We start from the raw sequence: 24,441 nt of genomic DNA on the forward strand, positions 1-24,441 counted from the left end.
GACCATGCAATTCACATTTAGTTCCATAAACAGAAAAACATTTCATTCAGCATATAAGGAAACAAAGAGAACATTTTTTCTGTCCACACAAAAGAAAAAATTGGTTCCAAGATAGGAAAATTTTAACAAGAATATTAAATTAATACACAGTTGCTACCTCTATGTTCAGACTCCAGCCTGTTGTGTAGGAAGGCATATAACATTTACTTCACTTCTAGCATCTAGGAAATCTTTAAGCTGTTTAGAGTCCACAAATTGATACGGTTTACCTTCAAACATCACATTACAAAAATATTTTTATTTCTAATTTGTGATCCCTTGTTCTGTATTTGGTGAGGGTCTGTTGGTGTGATAGTAATGGCAGGTGGGAAATTGGAAGGGAGGCAAAGAGGAGAGTGAATCGGGGAGGGGAGCCCTCCTTTATTTTCTGACCTGGGCCCAAGCAGGTCCAATACCAGTCCTAATCCTTGCTGTATAGCTGGTGAGGATTCCCAGACATCCCCAGCTAAGGACCTCCTCCAAAGGCGGCCAGAACTCCCTTCTACCAAGCTCTGGCAACAGCATCCTTGAGCCATCGACAGCTAAGCATGTGTGGGGTGCTGGCATCAGTGGCTTAGGGTCATTGCTGCTGCCTGCCAAGCTTGGTAAAAGAGAGTTCTGGCCACCTTCAGAGAAAGTTTTCAGCTGACTGAGCTTGAGGATCCTCATTAATTACAGTATTTATATTTTGAGGTGGAGGTAGGGCGGAGCAGAGAAAATTTTGTGCCCAACCACTTTGGGCTCAGGCCCACCCAAAACTGGCTGTCTGGCTACGCCACTGTTCCACTCTATCGAATGTTTTTTCTGCGTCCAGAGAGAGTGCAATTAATTTGTCAGAAGATTTATTTGCAAGGGGAGAAAACTGCAAAATAACCATGCATTATCACTAGTGGCTCTAGTTGACATGAAACCACATTGGTCGGGGTGATGATAGTGGACATAATAGGCAAGACTAATGGAAAAGTATTTTAGCATAGAGATTTCTACCAAGATTAATCATGGAAATTGGTCTATAATTGGAGACCAAAGTGGTGTCTCTTCCAGGTTTAGGTAAAACCACAATTTGTGCCTCAATGAAGGTTCCATCGACCATATTGGTATCAATAATGTGAGAAAAAAATTGTAAAAGTAAAGGGGACAATGTAGTAGAAAAGATTTTATAAAACTCAGCTGTAAAGCCATCTGGACCCGGGGCTTTGTTAAATAGGAGGTTTTTAATAAAGGACAGTATTTCAGCAGATGTAATAGGTGCCTCTAGTTTTTCAATTTGTGAATGGTTAAGCTTTGGAATAGGAAGTACCAAGAAATCCTGATATGGTGTCATCTGAGGATTATAATTCAGATCTGTATAAAGATAAATAAAAGTCCTGAAAGTTTTGTAAGATTTCTTCAGTTTTTGTAGCTATAGTTTTAGTATTGAGATTTTGAATCAAAGTTATCTTTGACTTCTGAGTTTTGCCCTTCAGATAGGCAGCCAAGAGTTTTCCAAATTTATTTTTCTCTGAGTAATATCAGGCTTCTAAACAGATGGCTTGAGACGTGAGATGCTGTATTGGAATGACATATGAACACAGATGGGGTAATGCCTGACAGAGAGGGGGGAATATGGGAATAGAGAGGCTATGCTGGACACTGGGAGGGAGGGGTAAATGGTCACAGGGGAGAGATACTAGACATAGGGGACAATAGGAACTCAAAAGGGAGATACTGGGCATGTGAGGGCATAGGGACACAAGGGGTGATGCTGGACACAGGGGTAGGGGATAGAAGGGTGGTGATGGATGCAGGAATTTGAACATAGTGGAGATACTGGACAAGGAACTATAAGGACACAGAGATGGGAGATGGATGGTGGGCATGGAGAGAGAAGAAATGACAAATAGGAGACCCTGGTAAGTGAATTAAGACAGAAGAAAACAGAAACCAGAGACTAGAACCAAGCTGATTTGAAAAATAAAATAACCAGACATCAAAAGATAGAAAAAATAATATTTTTCCAATTTTGTGATTAGAATATGTCACATTTGGAATGTACATCTTGCCAGAGCTGGTGTTAGACATGGCTGGGGCCAGGCCATAAATTTGGGAGGGAACCACAAAGCCCATCACCAGACTGCACTGCCTTCAGCTTCCATCATGCTTGTGCTCTCTCTGGCCAGGCCACCAGGGGACCAAGAGCAATTGCTCTAGTTGCACTCCAACACCATCCCTGGCACGTACTATGTTTATATTTTGCACAGGAGGAAATGCATTTCTTTCTGTATCTCTGGTATTGTATTACATGCAAGGTTTGGCTTTTGGGGGTTTTGGTTACATTTATGTTTATACTTTTTAGTCAATTATTCTATATTTGGCATTTTTATTCCGTGTGTGTGATCGAGGTATTCTGTTAGCATGAATTTTCTATGTAGCCTTCTGTAGTAAGTTTGGTTTGTTTAGTTTTTCCAATAGATGTATTGATATTTTACGGCCCCACTGTAATATGTAGGGCAATGCCTTTTTCATAGGTAGGATCCTTCTTTTGGAAGTTAGTGCTGGCATTGTAGATTTGCACTAGGTTATGAGTGACATTTTGTTTTAAAGATTGTTTTATTTACTATATGGCGGCTGTTGAGATTACGGTGAGTTTTATGGGGAAATGTCCTAACTCTGCTCTGTACCCATTGAGGGAGGGACAGGGGGTTCTGTGGATGCAGAATTTATTTGCCTTTAGTACTAGACTATACTTTCTGGGATCATTTCTATAGCGTGTAACTGGCAAGATATGTTGAAAAGTGTTTGGTCTTGCTATACAGGCTAAGTATGTGTGTTAGGGACCCGAGGCTCAATGGAGGTGGAAGAGTGCAATCTCTTGTACTTCCCCCTGAAGCCTGCACTGCTACCCTTATTGAAGTTATTGGGAGTGGAGTAGAGCTGGAGCATGGGGTGGGGTATCAGGTGGCAAGTTTTTCAATTTCAAAAAAGTTGGCAACCCTGGTGCCCACGCATCTGACCTGTTGGCCCACCCAAAAATTGCTTTCTGGCTACGCCACTGCTTCACCAATTCATTTTGGATTAAACCCAGCTGGGTTTGGAAAGTTCCATTCTAGACAGAGAAAAAGCACACTTATGGATGCATGATTCAATATGGTAGTAGCTAATATATCTGCAGAATCTGTAATAGATATAATATCAGTGGATACCAGGAAGTAATCTATTTTCGAGTGAGAGTGATGTGGTATAGAATATAAACTTTTGTACTAGGATGTAATAGTCTCCAAACATCATGAATGCCTAATGCTTGTATTAGGCCTTGTAAAACTATTTTGCTTTTGGAGGATGATGCAGTATATAATTGGGTCCAGAACTAAGCTGAAATCCCCACCAACTATAAGAGAATGTTGTAAAAGGAGTTAGGGTTTCAGCAAGATTGGTAAAAAAAAATAGTGGATTGTCACAGTTGGGAGCATATATACAACAAAGGACTGCAGAATTGGAGCCAAATCTGGTCTCCACATATGGCCATCTACCTTCTGTATCATGGGCAGATGAGAGAATAGGTAGTGAAAGTGTGGATCTAAAAAAAATAGCAGTTCCATTTTTTCCCCAAAGCAGGAGGAGGTAACCAGTGAATATAAAGGATGTTTCAAAAGATGCATATGTTTGTAGTTAAGATGTGTCTCCTGTAAAAATATTATGTCAGGAGACAATTTGGATATGTATACCCAGAATTTGTGCCCTTTAGTAGGGTTATTAAGACCCTTGATATTTATGGAAATAATTTTCAATGACTTACATATGGGGAGATAAGAAAGAAAACATTCTGAAAGAACAGGCTAATCTGTTAACAACAAGAATACACTGAATATGCATAGTAATATAATAGTAACAAGTATATCAGAAACACATAGAGCATCATTGCCAACAGCTAACTGTAGAACAAAACATACAGGCAACCTTGAATGTGCCAGTGTGAGGTTGAGATATAGAGAGAGCAGATTCCTGCATAAAAATAATGTCCCATGACTGAGGAAGTGACGTCACGGGATTGAATGGCTGCCTAGTTCCTTGGCTCCCGCACTTCTCTCAGTAATATTCACTTCATCCGCTGCCATCGGAGCTTTTCTCGGGCTTGTTTTGTGGCGGTTCCCCTCGGGGTGTCTTTGAGGAGCGAAATGAGCAAAACGTCTGCTTCCCAGCGCAAGGAGAGTGAGCGATGTTCGGCGCGTCAGCAGGCAAAGGGCCATTCGTGCCACGTGTCGCCAGCGGTGGGCGGTTCATCGGAGTCCGACTCGGCCTCCCCTGGTGCAGGCTCCAGTAGGTTCAGCACCGCGAGGAAATCGGAGGTGTCAAAAGACTTGGCAAAGTGTCTTGATGAGATTAAAGCCGATATTAAAGCCTCAAAGATGGAAATATTGGAGCATAGGGATGCGATACGCCTTGACATTAAAGAACTTGGGAGAAGGGTGGAGACCCTCGAGAAGCGTGCAGATGAACAGGTGGAGCGGGAAGTTGGTGGACTCTAAAATTGCGCAGCTCAGTGCCCTCACGGAGGAGTTACAGTTTAAAATCGACGATGTTGAAAATCGCGGCAGGAGGCATAACCTCCACTTTCAGGGGGTGCCCGAGAATGGAGGAATGGAGGTTGTTGGTACTATCGTGAAACTGCTCTGTCAGTCCATTCTGGGGGATGAGTCAGAGGCACTGGAAATACAATTGGATCGGGCTCACAGAGCGCTAGGCAAATCACTGGTGAATAAGCCTAGAGACATCATTCTTTGCTTTACTTCCTATGCATTTAAGGAAAAGATCTGGCTGAAGGCCCGTCAGTCACCACCAGTGGTCTATAATGAGGCTCGAGTTTCAGTATTTCAGGACGTCTCGGCTTTTACCCTGGCTCAGAGACAGGTAATGAAACCGGTTCTGGACATTTTGGTCAAGAACAAAATTGCTTACCGATGGGCCTTTCCATTTGCCTTATGCTTCAACTACAAGGGAAGGTGACAGAGGCATGGAAATTTCTGCATGAGAGCGGCCTGGCTGATTCTGCTGCTCTTCCGTCTGAATTGGCGCCTTCAACAAAGGCGAAGCTGCTGAAGTAGAAAAGAGTCACCCATAAGGCTAAGAAATAAGGGGACTAGAATGGACTTGGCTCCGAAGGGATGCTTTAACTTATGGGGAGTTTCTGTACTGAAGGGGGGCAACTTTTGCTGCTATGAAGTACGGAGTTTTTAGGTGGGGGGATTCGTATTAACGATGATGCTCTTAAGGGTGGTTGGATGGAAGTTTATTTGCTGTATGGTAAGCTGGAGGGGAGTGTGTATGGGTGGGGGGAATGGGGGTTGTTTGATTAGGGGTGTGTTTTCTCTTTGTATCCCAGACAGGGCCTTAGAGTGCTGTCTTGTGGGGGTTGATGAATGAGAGGGTGTTTGAGAGGGGAGGGGGGGGTAGGTCTGGGGGAGGGGGTGGGGTGGGAGAGGGCGTTTGGAAGGGAGAGTCTGGGGGTCTTTGGGGGGGGGGAAGTCTTGCTTATGTGGGCGGTGCTTCAGGGGGGCTTCTTGGTTCTGGGATGTCTGCTTTGTATAGGGTTGGTAGAGATCTGGCATGAGTGTTGATCTAAAAAAATTTTCTTATAACGTGAAAGGCCTGAACTCTCCACAGAAATGTCAGAAATTGTTCAAAGAACTAAGGCATTTCCATCCACAGGTGGTGTTTCTCCATGAGACTCATTTAAGAAGGGATCATGAAAAGTTTTTGAGTCACCCTCAATATCCACATGTATTCTGTGCATCTGCAATAGATGGTTAAAAGAAAAGGGGGGTGGCCATTATGTTGCATTCATCTTTGCAACTCCAGGTGGTGCGGGTGAAGAGGGATAGAGAGGGGCATTTTGTACTATTGAGTGGGTTATTGGGAGAGCAGGCTGTAACATTAGCTTCGGTTTATGCTCCCAAACTCATAGGTCATTTTAACTCTTGTCCTCAGGGGAAATTTATAGTGGGGGGAGATTTTAATGGTACACACAATCCAGTGCTGGATAGGTCGGGTTTGCCCACTGGGGGGGATGTTTTTCTTTCTCAAGCACTGAGTGGGTTTGTTCGAGACCTCGGGATCTCGGATGTGTGGCGTGTCTCACATCCGGGGGTTAGGGATTATTCATTTTACTCTCATTCACATGATATGTATTCCCGTATCGATGATATTTTTCTGGATGTAACACTGACACATGCTGGATGGGCCTCTGACGTTGGTACTGCCAACTTGTCGGATCACGCTCCGGTCTGGGTTAGTCTTCCCTCGTTGGGGGGGGGGGGGGGGGAGGGAGAGAGAGAGAGAGAGGAGGTAGTCGTTGAATACTACTCTTTTGCAGGAGAAGGAAATTTTGGCTGGGTATAGAATGCTTCTTCAGGACTATCTGGAGCTTAATATGGATTCTGGACCTCCCCTGGGGATTGTCTGGGATGCGTTCAAGGCGGTTTCTAGGGGATACTTCCTTCAAAAAGCTAGTTTTAGGGCTCGACAGCAAAGGGTGGAGGTTGCTAAATGTTTAAACCAATTAAATTTGTTATCAGAACAGCATAAATCCTCACATTCGTTGTCCACGTTGAGGGAAATACAGGCCTTGCGTTTGAAATTGGATCAGGTATATTCGGATCAGTTAAAGTTCTTTAGTGATCTGCAGAGATATTTCCACTTTGTGTTTAGTAATAAACCAAGTAGGAGTCAAATTGAGACAGTCAAGAGTCGACAAAACTATTTTGAAAGTGAGGGATGGGGAGTGGGGGCTGGTGACCAACTCAAAGCTGATACGGGAGAAATTTCAGTCCCTTTACCAAAAGCTTTATACTTCAGAAATTGTGTCTTATGAGGATGGGGTACAAGAATTTCTGTCAAAATGCTCTTTCCCTACACTAACATCAGGTCAGAGGGAGACATTAGATGAGAGGGTTTCTGTGGAGGTGGTTGTTAAAGTGATTAAGGCCCTTCCCAATGGGAAGTCACCTGGTCTGGATGGGTTACCAAATGAATTTTATAAGGCTTTTAAGGAGGAACTGGCACCCATTTTGATGGAAATCATAAATGAGATTCTAGGGGGCGATGAGTTTCCTTCATCTATGATGGATGCTTGGATAGTGGTTATACCCAAACCTGGTAAAGATACGACTGAGTGTGCATCATACTGTCCCATTTCCGTATTAAATTCTGACATAAAAATTTTAGCAAAGGTGTTGGCTAATCGTTTGGCAACAGTCATGACTGATTTAATTCATCCAGACCAGACGGGCTTTATTCCTTGTCAACAGTCAATGGATAATATTTGTAGAATACTTAATTTGCTTCATATTGCTCAGAAACGTAACCTTCCTGTTTGTTTACTGGGGTTAGATGCCGAAAAGGCATTTGATAGAGTCCATTGGCCTTTCATGTTCCAAGTGTTGGATAGATTTGGAATTGGTTCAGGATTTATAAGGTGGATTCAGGCTCTGAATATGTCGCCTAGGGCCTGTGTTAGGATTAATGGTGGCAATTCTTCATTGTTCTACCTGTCCCGTGGGACTAGACAGGGATGCCCTCTTTCACCTTTGCTCTTTGCATTGGTTATGGAGCCTCTGGCCATGTACATTAGGTCAGACCATAATATATCAGGTATTCGGGTGGGGGATAGGGACTACAAGTTGGTGCTTTTTGCTGCTGATGTGCTCCTTTCCTTGCCCAAACCCCTATTATCACTTCCAAATCTGATGAAAGGGTTGTCGTTATATTCCGCGATTTCAGGTTTTAAATTAAATGTGAGCAAATTAGAGGCCCTAGCGATTGGAATTTCCCATCCAGTTTTGGAAGTGCTCCAGCAATCTTTTTCCTTCAAGTGGGTAAAGGGCAGAATAACTTACCTAGGGGTTACAATCACTCCTCACTATTCAGAATTATTTTCGGCCAACTATCCTCAACTGTTGAAGGTGGTTTATAGAGATTTAGAGAGGTGGGATATTAAGGATTTGTCTTGGCTGGGTAGAATAGCAGTGTTAAAGATGAATGTATTGTCGAGATTGATGTATCTGTTCCAAGTTCTTCCCATTCAGGTTTCCAGGGGCTTTTTGTCAGGGATGCAGGACAAATTAGTCCGATTTGTTTGGGCTAATAAGCGACCCCGTTTGCTGAGATCTTTATTATATAAGGCGAGGAGGAAGGGGGGCTTGGGTGTACCTTGGGTGTCCTGTGGTATTATAAGGTGGCCCAAGCACGAGCGGCTTTTGAGTGGTACCAGGATCAGCCTCACAAATTGTGGGTGAAGTTAGAACAGGCTGAGGTTGGCTCTTGTCCGCTAAGTGCTTTGATGTGGATCCCTAGAAAACATAGGCTGTTGAGGGAAGACGTGTGCCCCTCGATTTCTTCCACATTAACTTATTGGGATGGGTTGTTTGCAGGGCCTGAAGCAGTGCTATCTAAACTTTCGTCGATAGCAAATAACCCTCTCTTTCCTCCGGGGGTTTCCACGGGGATTTTTCGCAGATGGGGATCCTTAGGGCTGGTAACTTGGGGTCAGTTGTTTGATGAGGGTCAGGTGCTTTCTTTTGAATTGTTGAAAGAACAATATTCCCTTTTACCAAATGAGTTGTTTGCTTATTGTCAGTTGAGACATTTACCTCTAGGCGGATCCAGCCCACCATAGTGTGGGAAGATTCGTTTCTTGCAGATCTTTGTGAGGATTCTAAAACTACCAGGGGTCTTATCACATGTCTGTATTCTTTTTTAAGGGGAGTTTTGGGTTCTCATCATGCCCATAGGGCGAGGTGGCAACAGGAATTGGGGGTGACTATCGATGAGGGTGATTGGTCCTTCTTCAAGAATAATTGGTTCAAGATTTCTATAGCAGTTCCTTTCCAGGAGAATGTAGTAAAGGTGCTTTATTGGTGGTATTTGACACCGGCTATGTTGCACCACATGTTTCCTGGAGTTTCACCACTGTGTTGGCATGGCTGTGGACAGAGGGGGACGATGGGTCACATTTGGTGGACTTGTAATAAAATTAGGGCCTATTGGAAAGCAATACAACATAGATTGCAAAGGTGGTTCTTAAGGCCGATCAAGTGGTCGCCTGAGTATTTTCTATTTTCAAAACAAAAGCGAGGTCTAACACATTCTCAAGCATTGTTGGCCAGACAGGCAATGGTGGCGGCGAGAGTTGTGGTTGCAGCTTGTTGGAAATCACCTATAGTCCCACTGTTGACAAGATGGCTCAACAAATTATGGTATCTATGTGAAATGGAGAGACTTCGGGCGGTACGGGGCCATACGGAGGTGAAGTGGGAAGCAATTTGGGAGCCCTTTCTGAAGCATTGTAAATGTTAGGGGGGGGTGGAGGTTGGTGGGGATGCGGAGGGTTGGGATTTGGTCTTTATTTAGGGGGGGGCAAGGGGGGGTTAGGCCACTATATATAAAAATTTCATAAATTTGGGAGTTGTAGTTTGAATAGTTGTTATAATTGGATTATCTGCAGGGAGAGCCTTTTTAATGGCTTAGGATGGCACACAGGATATGTTGTAACAATTGGGTGGTTTAACTTTTTGCCAATTTGTATTTTGTATTTGGCTTTCTGCTGTGTGTTGTTTTTACTGTACAGGAATCCTTCATGTTTCAATAAAGACTCTTTTCAAATTAAAAAAAATAATAATGTCCCATATAAATAGGGAAAAAAAAATCAAAAGCAAAGCATCCATTACAGCAAAATAAACACTGAAATGATGGCTGTAAAAATTAGTAAAATAAACCGTTTAAACTAGTATATGAGAAGTAAAAGAGAACGGCTCTCCATAAGCCAAGTATGCTAATACTGTGCAATAGAAAATTAGAGGCAACATTCATAGGACAAAATGGTAGAGTCAAAAGCAGTCTCCAATTTAACATTTTCAGTCATGCAAGAAAAACATGCAAAAGGAAAGAGTCATGTAATGGATTCAGAAAGAGACCACTTTCCTACAATGCAGTATGTAGAAAATACTTGCAAAATAGAATTCTACAGCAGTAAGAAATTCAAACCTATATTCAAGGTGGTGCAGAAGAATCTTCCACGAAAGAGAAACCACGTTGCTCCAAAAATTCTTTTAGTAGGTCTGTATTTTCAGACAACTTGGTTTGATTATGGATCATGACTTTCATAGTTGCAGGAAAGACATAGCCATAGCGTGCTCCAATGCTTTTCAGATAATCGAGAGTCGTGTGCTCCTAATCGATTCTCAGCTGTGTCAAGGCGAGAAGAGTGAGAAGCAAGTTGATGTTTGATGGTAAGCACCTCTGATTTTAATTCTGAAAGAGTATCCATGTTATCCTTTATAAGATCCTTAATATGTGAGAGTTCCTGCATAAGAGAACTTAACGAGAGGACTTACCTTGAATGAGACCTAGATTTGCATGGCGACAGTGGTTTTTTTTTTATCGCTTCACACCTTGACTTGAAGGTTGTGAATCTTGTTTGCTTTGCCTGGAGGAAGACACGGTGTTTTAAGGATGCCAGCAAGGATGAAAAAATATAGAAATATGGGGGTTCAGTGTGTATGGTAAAGGTAATAATAGCGTGGGATACGGAGTTTGATCCCTACATGTCCATCACACAGCTAGTCGAAAATATAAATTAATACAATATATAATTGTTTATTTATTAACATGCACTTCTATACATACCTATCAAGGACATAAAAGTGAAAATCCCAGTATCTAGTAATTACAACACCACTCCCGCATCGCCGCAAGCTAATGCGTTCCCCACCGGCGGGCAACCACAAAAACAGAGACAAAATGTAGAGAAACCCTCTCTGAGAACTCCATAAAAATACATAAATAAACCCCATCTCCGGAGACGTTCCTTCAGCACCGACCAAGAAAGGGATCTAGGTGTTGTCTGCTCAGCGTGCTGCGGCGGCTAAGAAAGCAAATAGAATGTTAGGTATTATTAGGAAATGAATGGTAAACAAAAATGAGGATGTTATTTTTTTTAATTTATTTATTTATATATTTTTACATTTACATTCCATCATAAATGTAATGAAATACAGAAAATATAATAATCCAAACAACTAATTAAAAGGAAATAATTCTCTACATCGTTTGTCCACATGTCATAAAGAGATCCAAGTACTAGGAAAAAGTGATACAAGCAATAAAAAAAGTATAATACTGAAAGTTTCAGAACAGACATAACCCTGATAGCCTACATTGTAGCATATATCTCACTGGGAGGCAGTTAAGGGTTTACCCACACTTTCTTGTGCCTCAATAAATTGTAACAGTTTTAAGGGTTCAAAAAAAACATAATTAGTTTCATTTAATGACACTAAGCATCTACATGGAAATTTCAAATGGAAAACCGCTCCAAGCTTGAGAGTTCTAGTCTTATAAGACAGGAACTCTCTTCTTTTTTTCTGAGTGTCTCTAGCTAAGTCAGGAAAAATCTGTACTCTTGAACCCAGAAATTCCGTGTTTATATGGCGAAAGTAAGTCCGGAAGACATTGTTTCTATCCATTTCTAGTGCAAAAATTACTAGAAGTGTAGTCCGTTCAGTCACTATGTCCAAGGAACTTTCCAGGAAATTAGTTAAATCTAGGTCCGGCGCAGCCTGAGATTGTCCAGCAATATTCTTTATTCCAGTAATATATTGGGCCCTAGCGACAGGTGGAAAAGCCGTCGCTGGGATCCCCAATACCTCTATAAAGTATTTCCTCAGCATGTCCAAAGGGGCAATTAAAGGAGATTTCGGGAAATTAATAAATCTCAGGTTGTTCCTGCGACTTTGATTTTCTAAATAAACAATTTTACGTGAAAAAATGTCTCGTTCCCTGACAAGAGTGGCTGATAAGTTTTGAGATTTAGTCAATTCAACCTCCAAATTCTGAACTCTTTCAGCCATATTATTTTGCTTTTCTTTTAAATCCGTTATTTCACCCCCTAAAGAGTTAGAAATAGTTTGTAAGGAAGTGTGGATACCTTGAATTGCGTCCCAGAGCGCTTCAAGCGTTATTACAGCCGGTTTAACTTTTCCTCGGTGCCCTTCAGGAGTCATCTCGCCCGCTAGAGACGAAGAGAGCACTTCTTCCGCACTAAAACTAGTTGGCGTCGAAAATACTACGGGAGCTCCCAGCACAGGTGCCAGGGGCGGCGTTCCACCAATCGCTCCGGTCTCCTGTGCCTCCGTAGCATTCGCAATAGCTCCCGGACGGGGAGGGGCTGTAGTCGGGGGGGGACTCAACGATACCCCCTCAATGCTATGGTCCGCTTGAAAAAAAACGGACCCTGCAGAATCAGGTTGTCGCTCACGGAGGACCTTCACTCCATAAGATTCCAAGACGGTCTGGCGCTCAGCAGGGTTCACAGCTACGCTCGGGGAGGTAAGAGCTTTAGCTTTCCCCTTTCGCTTTCCCATGATTTAATTAGAGAAGCTGGCGTTCGGTCGACTGGAAGCTCGGGAGCTCTGATCCTCACGTCCTTTCAAGACGCCATCTTGGATCTCTCAAAAAATGAGGATGTTATAATGCCTTTGTATCGGTCCATGGTGCAACCGCACCTCGAATACTGTGTTAAATTCTGGTCGCCACATCTCAAAAAAGATATAGTGGAATTAGAAAAGGTAGAGAGAAGGCCAATGAAGATGATAAAGGGGATGGGACAACTTCCCTATGAGGAAAGGCTGAAGCGGCTACGGCTCTTCAGCTTGGAGAAAAGACAGCTGAGGTGAGATATGATAAAGGTCTATAAAATAATGAGTGGAGTGGAACGGTTAGACGTAAATTGTTTGTTTACTCTTTCCAAAAATACTAGGACTAGGGGGGCAAGCGATGAAGCTACAAAGTAGTAAATTTAAAACGAATCAGAGAAAAGTTTTCTTCACTCAACGTGCAATTAAACTCTGGAATTCGTTGCCAGCATGTGGTAAAGGTGGTAAAGGCGGTTAGGTTAGCGGGGTTTAAACAAGATTTGGAGAGCTTTCTAAAGGAAACGTCCATAGACCACTATTAAAATGACTTGGGGAAAATCCACTGCTTATTACTGGGATAAGCAGCATAAAATGTATTGAACTTTTTTGGGATCATGCCAGGTATTTGTGACCTGGATTGGCCACTATTGGAAACAGGATGCTAGGCTTGATGGACCTTTGGTCTGTCCCAGTATGGCAATACTTATGTACCAACACAGGGCATCATTCTGCTACATAAATCATAAAGATTGTTCACTTGTCTTTAGATTGTTTTCTTGTCTTTTAGATTGTAAGCTCTTTGAGCAGGGACTGTCCTTCTATGTTTAAATTGTACAGCGCTGCGTAACCCTAGTAGCGCTTTAGAAATGCTAGTTAGTAGTAGTAGTAGTAGTTAAAACGATCCAATGAAATCTTTTCTAAATGTCTCAATACAACTTAGTTTAATTGTGCCTTAGTGCCCAGGTTTGAACAAGAAGGTTTCATTGTCAGAACCATTACATGCTTCTCATTTGTGGGGCGAATTACCTATGTACTAGTAAAAACAACAAAAAAAGGAAACATTATAAACTACTATTATTTTCATGCAAGCAAGCACACACATTTTAAATCAACTCAATTTACCAATCAGCAGCGTCTGCATATAACTGAAACTAGCTGTTCAGAAGGGAGCACCCTCTCCTACTTCAGCCATTACATAATTGAAGCCACCCACTTCCCTAGGAGTGGAGGACAGTGTGTCTGCAGCAGTCTCCAGCAGAAGCCAGAATGTTAGGTTCCCCCCCTCTCCTCCGCCGCCCTGCAACTGAGAAGGAATGAATGCATGGTGTGTCTGCTGGTACCACTCTGCCCAAGTAGAGCTCTCACAGTCAGCTGAGCTCCAGTGCCTCGTGCTCACCAGCTCCGAAGTCTGGACTGTTCCTCCACCTACGTGAGCCACGGGCTCCAGTGCCTCGTGCTCCATATAGGCCTTCAGCTCTGCCCAAGCAAAGCTCTTGCAGTCAGCTTCAGTGTTTCATGCTCCAACTCTGGAGTCCAGACCATTCCTCCACCTACACACCGGGCTGCGGGGCCCGGGCTCCAGAAAGCCTCATCATGCACCGGGCGCAGCGCATCGCCTGCCCAGAAAAGAAATGGAACTGAAAGAGCATGAGGCATATGTGTGTGGGGGGGGGGGGGGGGGGTGGGTGGGGGGGGGGAAGGGCAGATCCTGCCTCCCTTGCCCTCCTACTGGTCGAATTTGACCAATAGGATGGCGAGCAACAGACTTTAGCCAAACCATGGGGCCATGGCGGTGAAACACGGCAAACCTGCCCAAAAAGCCGTGACCTGCGACCTTTGAAAAATTTCCACAGGGGGCCGCAGGAACCCACCCAATTCCGTAGGAAACCAGTGGCAACTCTGGTTGGCTCCCCTTTACCCACATGTATGTTTATACCTTCAGAAAATATTGCACCTGCTCCTATTAGCTTCTTTTTAACCATTTTCCACATTTGTCATAGTTAGCCTTTCAAGTTAAATGCAGATGCAGTAAATTTCCTTAGTGTCTTCACTCCAGTTATCTCAAATTTGATCATTATGCTTATTTGTTGTCTGTTGTTTAATTGTTAGTACTGGGAATACTAAGTTGGTTTAATCAGCTTTGCGAATGGGAATGTGCAGATCTCTATCATCACAGTATTTTGCAATGCTATAGAAAAATAGAAACAGAAAATTATTTTTTCCAGTATTGCAGTGCAGACAAATCAGGATTCTTGAGGTTTCCATTTCATTTTTTTTGGCACATTTAGTTTTGTAAACTTTTTTTGTTACTTTGTATTTAGTGAGGCTGTATCCATGTTGTACATATATTTTTATTTTATTTATTTTGGTTCTTATGTCCCACATAATCCGAATACCAATTATTCAGCTCTACTGGCTTACAACAGTTAAGTAAAAGCAGATACAACTATTGATGTAAAGGTCGATCCATTTAAGCAACTTAGCTAGAGTTCATAGGCTTTTACGGAAATACTAGAATTCAATGGATAACACTTATTTCAGGAATTTTTCAAAGAGAAACATTTTCAGAAATTTTCGGAATATTAAAAAGTTAGAAATTCGTTTAATTTCAACTGGTAAATCATTCCACCATTTAGTGCCTATGTGAGAGAAATCTTTGCATAATATAGACTTGAAATTGATGTTCTTATAGTTAGGTTAATGAAGTATAAGGTATTTTCTGGATTTTATGGCTCACAATCTAATTTTGTACCTGAGGCAATGGAGGGTTAAATGATTTGCCTAAGATCGCAAGCAGCAGAGCAGTGGGATTTGAGCTGGGCACCTCTGGATGTCAAGACCAGTGCTCTAAGCCGTAGGCCACTCCTCCACTCCACAACTTGATTACCAGCTAACTGGCATTAACAATTATTGTCTATAATTGATGTTAAATGGAGCTAATTGGCACAAATTAGCAGTTATGCACATAACCGCCCTAAGTCGGTATTCTATAAACTGTGCACACAACATCCAAAGTGCACAAGTGCAAGGGGGTGTGGATCTCAGAGGGGCATGGACAGGTCAGCGGCGTGCCCACCAGTTGCACACACAGAGTATAGAGTACCAGCAGTTACATGCCTAACTGCCAGCAGTTAGATGCAAGCATTTACACCAGCCATTGATCTAGCATACATGCTCGCATCTAAAGTGAGGCATGTAACAGCAGACTTAAACTAGTATTCTATAATGGCAATTGCATATGTAATTGCCAATATAGAATTTGTGCTTAGCATATATCATAAGACTCACAGGACAGTCATACTCACCAGCATTCCGTGCAGAGGGAGGTGTCCATGAATTTTGAATTGGTTGGTATCCGTCACACCTTTGCTTGTATACAACAGCATGTCTGAAAACTGAGAGGGGAAGAGGTAGCTTTAGTCAGTGTAACTTAAGTTCATTGCTTACAGCAGAGATTTGAGTGATACCCAGACAGATGACGGGCATAAGAAAGTGTACTACACATATTTCAGAAAACATCCATTCCCATACCTTAAAACCCTAGAAATCATGATTTCCAGAGTCTTCTCCAACATCACATAAACCACAGACAATATTTACAGCTGTTTGAATGTTTGAATTTTTTATTTATCCACGTCAATTAGCAAAGGTTTCTGGAAAGATTGCAGCAGAGGATGCACAGGAGATGGAGTAGGTAGAACAAAGGGCAATTTTGAATATAAATTAGTTCAGCCTTGTAATGCATTTTAAGAGTTCTGCTGCTCATCTTATTTTAAATCAAAATCTTCCTTGTGTAAAAAGAAGCACAAAATTGGCCAGCATGTTCTGTCCACAACAGGGGCGTAGCTACGGGTGGGCCTAGGCCCACCCAATCTCAGCTCAGGCCCGCCCAGTTTGCCCTGACAGGCGCCAGACTGCATTGGGAGTGGACACTGGACAGCCTTTAGTTCTGCCGTAGTTCGCAGAAAAGCAGCAGTAAATCCTGTCCTTGCTCGTGTTTATTTTTTGTGTGTGGGTTGGGTCCACTCCAGGAAAGTCGGTCGCTCTAGCGTCACATCGCTGGCGCTGCTGCTCTCACTCCGACGTCGGCCTCACTGTCAGGGCCCTGCCTTGCTTTGCCCGAAGCGCTCTTGGGAGGGAAGCTGGACTCCCGCTTAGAGATCTGATAGGGAGGAGGGCTCCAGGGCTAGGAGTAAGTGGGGAGAAAGTTGATTAAGGGGTTCTCTTCCTCTCCTTTGTCCCTGGCCCTCCCTTCTCTGGTTTCCGCTTACCCTCCTCCTCTCTCCCTCCTCACTGCCCGGCTGCTCTCGGATCGCTGCTCTCGGTGGAAGTGCCGGTAAGTGTATGGATGTTGGGGGGGAGGGAGGGAGGGAGCAGCGTGGGATGTGACAAGGGGGTGGACGGCGTGGGGGGGGGGGGCTGCTGTCACTCTGTGACCCTCGCCTGCCCGATCGCCTTGTGACCCAGTTTCTTCTAATATCTCTGGCTAATGCTATCCAAAGGGCAAAGCCGTGCAGATCTCACTCTTTGTACAAAGGACGATCGCATTTCCTGGTACAGCAGCAGAAGAGCCCTTTTGGATTTGCATAATCCCCCCTCCCCTCCCCCAGTGTACTGACAGTTTCATGTGTGTTTGCATAAGTAGTGTAGGGTTTTGCATTTCTGACTGCCACAACTGTAGCGTTTGGCATCTCATCAGGACACACGTCAAAAGCGGCTATTGACACCTTTTGCTTAGTCCGAGTAGTGCAGAAAACGTTGACTCCTTCTGCCAGAATTTAGCGTTTAGTTGGGGATATGTGCGTTTAACTTGTGCAGCCAGGTCTGCTCATTTTCCCCCCTGTATACCCCGTTCACCGGCTGACACGAAAACCGGGCTCCATCTTCAGTAAACGTGCTTATGGAATTGCCGGTCGGGACCTACCTAAGCGTGGTTAATTGTGATACTTGAAGGCTGGGGCCTCAGCTATTTCTTTTCGGATGCCTCGAATTCCAGATCCTAATTTTTGTTCCTGGCTCCCATTCTTGCATTTGCTCTTTATCCCTTTCTCCTGGCGGATTCCTTCTTTGAAGGGCATCATCTCACCATGTTCCTTTTCTCCCTTACCTCCCCCTCAATATCGTTTTTTTGTGGTTTTTTTTTGCCTTCCCAGGGGAGGCCTTTTAAGTCTGATTGAAAGATTTCCCATTGTGCTTTCCAATCTCCATGGAAACTTCCTGCTCAGAAGGAAAGTGTCGGGGAGGATGGGGGGTGGAGGTTGTCACACCGTTCACGAAATTCCAATGTTCCTGGACAGGGTGGAGAGCAGAAACTGAGAAAGGGGAGGGAAGAGGTTGAGACGGAGAGAGGGGATGCACCCCCCCCCCCCCCATCTTCCTGTAAAAAGAAATCTAAGGCCGTTTAGCTGTTCCTGCTGAATATCAGTGGCACCATTATTAAAATGGATAAGGTTAGTTTGGGTCAGCTGACAAACTTCCTGTTCCCTGGAACTAAAATGTATTTATTTTTTTTAAATTTTTGCAGACATCCTCTGTTTTACCCTGTAGCTGTCATATTGGGAACTTCCTGTCGTGCCTTTTATTCCAGGGTGATATAATGGGACCCCCCACGCCCAATCCTATAGTCCCCCATGAACCAGGATCTTTTTTGCAAGGCAGGAAACGCTAGAGCCACTTTATCAGCACTTTGCTCCTGTTTTTGAAGGCCTCTGGGATCCTGAGGAAAGCTGTCAGATCCAGTCAAATCCAGAATGTAACTTGTTCTAATTAATTGGTCTGTGGTCTGCTTAATAAGTATTGCATATATTCTGATCTGTACAACAGAAATGCACAGAATATTTTAACTATTGTTGTAGAAAGTAGATAAATCCACTTCCTTAGTTAGTCTTGCAATTCTGTGCTGTGCCTAGGAAAGCTAGACTTATCCCTAAGGCCTAAAAGGTTTGAGGGGGCCCTGTGCAGGAGATAGGTGATGCTGTCAGTTGTGGCTATCCCATATGATCACTCAGCACTATGCATTGTTACCCTATGCTATCTCTTCTCAGATGCCAGTCTAATCATTAACCACTATTATGTGTTAGGTTCCCCCCCCCCCCCCTCCCCGGTGTTTTTAGAGATTGGGGGCGTTCTTGCTGCTGCGTGGGGTCAGGGGTGCATGGTGAGTGCTTAAGTTAGTGCTGTACCAAAAAAAGTTTCTGTTGCCATGTTGCTGAAAAGCAAAAATTTTGAAAGGCTTGTCAGGTTGGTGGTGCACATGCAATCCTGTGGCTTATTAACGCTACACCCATGTGTGGGGAAGTGAGCGCTCGTGAGGATAGTGGAGGGCAGACTTATATGGTCTGTGCCAGAGCCAATGATGGGAGGCCGGACTGGTGGTTGGGAGGCGGGAAATACTGCTGGGCAGACTTGTACGGTCTGTGCCCTGAAAAAGGCAGGTACAAATCAAGGTAAGGTATACACATATGAGTTTATCTTGTTGGGCAGACTGAATGGACCATGCAGTTCTTTTTCTGCCGTCATCTACTATGTTACTATGTAAGCGCTATTGCGGCGTGCACACCAGTGCCACAGGAAAAAAAATCTGCCGTCGGTGCACTTGCGTGGCACTCCTCACTATCAGTCGCCCTCACTCTCAGGGTTCTGCCTTGCTTTGCCCAGCTCTTGTGGCGCGCACACCAGGTGCCGCAGGAGAAAAATCTGCCTTCGGTGCATGGCTCCTTCTCACTGTCCATCACCCTTGCCTTTCCTTGCTTGCCCCCCAGTGTCCCCGTGTTGCGCACACTAGCGCCACAGGAAAAATCAGCCAGAAGTTTCACGGCTTTCTTGAGGATAGTACTCTCTGGTGAGTCTGCTGCTGCAAAACGTGCACACTGAACACAAATTTGGAAAACTGAAGCCCAGCTCCTCAGGTAAAATGCCTATTTTTTTTTTTGAACATGTACAGTGTAGTGGTGGTGGTGGGCTCTTCACTGCTTAGGGGAAAAAAAGGTATATTTAATCATTAAATATATCTTTTGTTTCCCTAGGCAGTGAAGAGCTCACCTCCACCCAGAAACCCACCAACAATGAATTTTAATGTTAGTTGGTTTCTGGGTGGGGGTGGGCTCAGTTCCCAGGTTAAAATAAAAAAAGGTACAGAAGGGAAGGGCTGATGCTGGCTATGGGGATGGCCTTATGTCTGGTCAAGTTTGATATGGCATAAAGTAACTATATTCAAAAATACTGTTTTTTTTTCATTAAGTATGTATGTGGTTTATATTGATACAGGGCAGCTGTTGGGCAGACTATTTAGAAATCCATCATCAAGGGTATTCTAATGTTTTTTATTTGTAGTATCCCAAGAAACACTAATCATACCTATTTACATAGTGCCCACCCATATTAGCTCTGGGCCCACCCAAAATGTCAAGTCTGGCTACGCCACTGGTCCACAACCTGAACAAGTTAAACAATGATGACCTAAAATACACATCTGCTTCCAAGCTTACACTGTTATCTGAGAACAAGAATTCTATCCATATTCAAAATAAAGGAGGAAATAAGAATGAGGAGTCTGTCATACCGGGATACGAATTATATCGTAGTGATAGGGTGGATCGAATTGGTGGAGGGGTAGCATTGTATATTAACGAGAGCCTTGAATCAAATAGATTGAAAATTCTGCAGGAAACAAAACACTTCTTGGAATCACTGTGGATTGAAATTCCATGTGTAAAGGGGAAAAGGATAATGATAGGAGTGTACTACCGTCTGCCTGGCCAGGATGAACAGACAGATGCAGAAATGTTTAAGGAAATTAGGGACGCAAACAAACTGGGCAACACAGTAATGGTGATTTCAATTACCCTGATACTGACTGGGTAAATGTAACATCGGGACACGCTAGGGAGGTAAAATTCCTCGATGAAATCAAGGACAGCTTTATGGAGCAGCTGGTACAGGAACCGACGAGAGAAGGAAAAATTCTAGACCTAGTCCTTAGTGGAGCACATGATCTGGTGCGGGAGGTAATGGTGCTGGGGCCACTTGATAACAGTGATCATAATATGATCGGATTTAATATTAGCTTTGAAGTAAGTATACATAGGAAATCAAATATGTTAGCATTTAACTTTAAAAAAGGAGACTATGATAAAATGAGAAGAACGGTGAAAAGAAAACTTAGAGGAGCGACTGTGAGGGTCAAAAATTTACATCAGGCATGGATGCTGTTCAAAAACACCATCCTGGAAGCCCAGACCAAATATATTCTGCATATTAAAAAAGGAGGACGGAAGACCAAACAACAGCCGGCGTGGTTAAATAGTGAGGTGAAGGAAGCTATTAGAGCTAGTGGGGTTCCCCAGGGCTCTGTGCTGGGACCGCTGCTTTTTAACATATTTATAAATGACCTAGAGATGGGAGTAACTAGTGAGGTAATTAAATTTGCTGATGACACAAAGTTATTCAAAGTCGTTAAATCGCGGGAGGATTGTGAAAAATTACAAGCGGACCTTACGAGACTGGAAGACTGGGCTTCTAAATGGCAGATGACGTTTAATGTGAGCAAGTGCAAAGTGATGCATGTGGGAAAGAGGAATCTGAATTATAGCTATGCCCTGCAAGGTTCCACGTTAGGAGTCACGGACCAAGAAAGGGATCTAGGTGTCGTCGTTGATGATACGTTGAAACCTTCTGCTCAGTGTGCTGCTGTGGCTAAGAAAGCAAATAGAATGTTAGGTATTATTAGGAAAGGAATGGAAAACAAAAATGAGGATGTTATAATGCCTTTGTATCGCTCCATGGTGCGACCGCACCTCGAATATTGTGTTCAATTCTGGTCGCCGTATCTCAAAAAAGATATAGTGGAATTAGAAAAGGTGCAGAGAAGGGCGACGAAAATGATAAAGGGGATGGGACGAATTCCCTATGAGGAAAGGCTAAAGTGGCTAGGGCTCTTCAGCTTGGAGAAAAGGCGGCTGAGGGAAGATATGATAGAGGTCTATAAAATAATGAGTGGAGTTGAGCGGGTAGATGTGAAGTGTCTGCTTATGCTTTCCAAAAATACTAGGGCTAGGGGGCATGCGATGAAGCTACAATGTAGTAAATTTAAAACGAATCGGAGAAAATATTTCTTCACTCAATGTTAGGTTCTTAGGTTCAAAACACGCAGGCACGGACTCTGAAGTAATCGTGAGCCCTTGGGCTGCTGAGAGGAGAGGCAGCAGCAGGCAAAACCCACCAACCAACACTGGGCTAGAACGCACCGGACTGGTACGCACTGAACTGGAACACACTAGACAGGAACACACGGGACTAGAACCAGGCTTCACCTACACTTAGCCGCCGTTCCCCAGAGGTTGAGCCCCTGGGTGCAGGCAGATGGCATGACTTGGAGGGAAACCGGTACTGGAACTAGCAGGCTGGAACACCAGGAATCAGGATTCAGAAGTGCACACAGGCACCTAGACAAAAGCAGGGCAGACAGGGTTCAGAAGTGCCCACAGGCACCTAGACAAAAGCAAGGCAGACAGGGGTTCAGGGTACTCAGACAGGAGGGAAAGGAAGCCAACAGCAGACAGGATTCAGAAGTGCCACCAGGCACCCAGACAAGAGCAAGGCAGAAGTGCTAACTGCACCAGGAATACAGGGTTCTCAGACAGGAGGGAAAGGGAGCCAACAGGACTGGAATCAGGATAGGATTCAAGGCAAGCAAGACAAGGCAGAAGTGCTAACTGCACCAACACTAACCTGAACCTTTGGCGTTTGCAAAGGCCCTGAATGGAAGAACACCACTTCCTTATCAAGGGCCTGACTGATGATGTCACAGCTACAGGACTCAGGCAGAAAGCATACTGAAGCACAGAGAGGCTCAACACACACAGGTGCAGAATAGTGGAGTAATTAGAGCCACGCTGGGAGCAGCCAGCATACAGAGACAGAGCTAACTCAGGAAGGACAGACAGAAGCCAGCTAAGAAGCTGACCACCAGAAATAAGGTAAGTTTGAGAGGGGTCACAACCACAATCGTAACATTCAACATGTAATTAAACTCTGGGATTCGTTGCCAGAGAATGTGGTAAAGGTGGTTAGCTTAGCGGAGTTTAAAAAAGGTTTGGACGGCTTCCTAAAGGAAAACTCCATAGACCGTTATTAAATGGACTTGGGGAAAATCCACTATTTCTGGGATAAGCAGTATAAAATGTTTTGTACATTTTTGGGATCTTGCCGGGTATCTGTGACCTGGATTGGCCACTGTTGGAAACAGGATGCTGGGCTCGATGGACCTTTGGTCTTTCCCAGTATGGCAATACTTATGTACTTATGAGTGAAGGAGGAGCCTAATGATTACAGCAGCAGGCTGAAAGATCAGGAAGTGAGGTTCAAACCCTGCTGATGACTTTGAGCAAGTCACTCCACCCTATCTCAGTTGCAAACTTAGGACTAGATTTACCAACCTGTGTTAATGCATCAATATGCATTATTGTACTTTAATGTGTATTATAAGTTCAAACTACTCATAATAAAAGAATGTAAAAGCTTCCTCAGAGCATCTTGGGTTAAAAGAGAGCAAACTGAATGAAGATGTTTAAATATCTTTATTGTCATTATCCATCAAAAGTAGAAATGCAAACAAGAATATTCGGAATTCCAAGTATAATAAGCAATAATAAACAAGGTTTTGTATGAAAACCACTACCCCAACTCCCTTAACTACTCATTCTCCATTCCTCCCTGTAAACTCACAACCCCACTTTCCCCCCACTCTTATGCCCCCCCCCCCCAAGTTGTTTCAGTTTAAAGAAACATTTCTGAAAAAGATGTGATATATGTATTTGAAAATTAAGAGAACTGTCTATATGAATTCCAAGAATCTTTAAAGAAACAATAATAAAGGGTATCGTTAATGTTTGCAGTGTGGCGAGACCAAGTCAGTGCTTTTTTTTGGTTGACATTTAGTTTCAACTTATGGGTACTTAGCCACGTTGCTATCTGATCTCACTTTCCTCCTCTGAACAACACTACAGAAACACATTGTAGTAATAGTAGTTATTGATATTCCCCATTTGATTTTTCATCCCTCTTTTATAAGTCTACAGATTTTATTTCCTTTTTCTGATTGGGCAACATATTTCACAGTTTGTGTCTTTGCAACTCCTACACTCTCCCACAACTATCTGACTGCCTCCCTGACACTCTGCCTTTGCTTGTGTTTTCTAAAGGCCAGGAGCATGAGGAGAGTGAAATTTGGGAACAGGAATAAAAAAAGGTGAAAGACATCCTATAACTTCAAAAATGGTTAAAATCTTAGAGTTATGTCGTTCACCTTTGCTATATTTATCCGTTTGCTATTGCTCTTAAGCCAAATGGGATGTCGCAGCGGTATTTTTTTGTATTAGCTCTGCTACCTATTTGTATGTATTAATCTTTACTGTTTACAGTCGCTTTAATGCTGGAATTATTTTCTGATATATTTTTAAATAAGGACCTTAAAAAAAAAAGGCAGACGGCACTTACCAGAAAAAACATGCGTTGCTGGAGGCCCTTTCTCGTCAGCTTGTAGAGACAGCCTTCCCGTATGAACTCCTATAGCAAAAAGCAAGGAGTTTTATATTTCTGGGTAAAACATGAAACGACACCACTCTTGGAATGTATACAGTCTTCACTATCTGTTCACTTACCCGTACCCCAAACAGGAATAGGCAATGTAGCCCCTAACATCTCTAATGTAACTGGGCAGGAAAGGGGGACATCAGGGCTAATTAAAGCTGAAAGATTATCAGTTCCATCAGATTCTCACAATGTCAAATGATCTCTATAGATATCACATACAAGAGACCACAGATGGCAAGTAAAAGGTATCAGGGATCTGTGGTTTGATCAGTGCCATTTTGGTCATGCCATTGAATTATCTTACTGCAATCATTTGAGAAAGTCCTGCTCACCCACATAATTGCTTTTTCTAAATAGTTCTGTT

The 24,441-nt window shown here is 43.3% G+C and overlaps 1 protein-coding gene across 3 annotated transcripts in view; it reads right to left on the bottom strand.

Annotated features, from left to right (window-relative positions):
* The window catches only part of FARP2 (FERM, ARH/RhoGEF and pleckstrin domain protein 2), a 750,352-nt gene that overhangs the window by 54,401 nt on the left and 671,510 nt on the right, over positions 1–24,441 (bottom strand). For all 3 annotated transcript variants that reach the window (XM_030215608.1, XM_030215609.1, XM_030215606.1), the window contains 2 exons: positions 23,982–24,050; positions 15,791–15,880 (listed from right to left, as the gene is read on the bottom strand). In XM_030215608.1, the coding sequence (XP_030071468.1) occupies positions 15,791–15,880; positions 23,982–24,050 (159 nt within the window). The remainder of the gene's footprint in view (positions 1–15,790; positions 15,881–23,981; positions 24,051–24,441) is intronic.

The sequence above is a fragment of the Microcaecilia unicolor genome, chromosome 10 (genome assembly GCF_901765095.1).
Source record: "Microcaecilia unicolor chromosome 10, aMicUni1.1, whole genome shotgun sequence".
Taxonomy (NCBI): domain Eukaryota; kingdom Metazoa; phylum Chordata; class Amphibia; order Gymnophiona; family Siphonopidae; genus Microcaecilia; species Microcaecilia unicolor.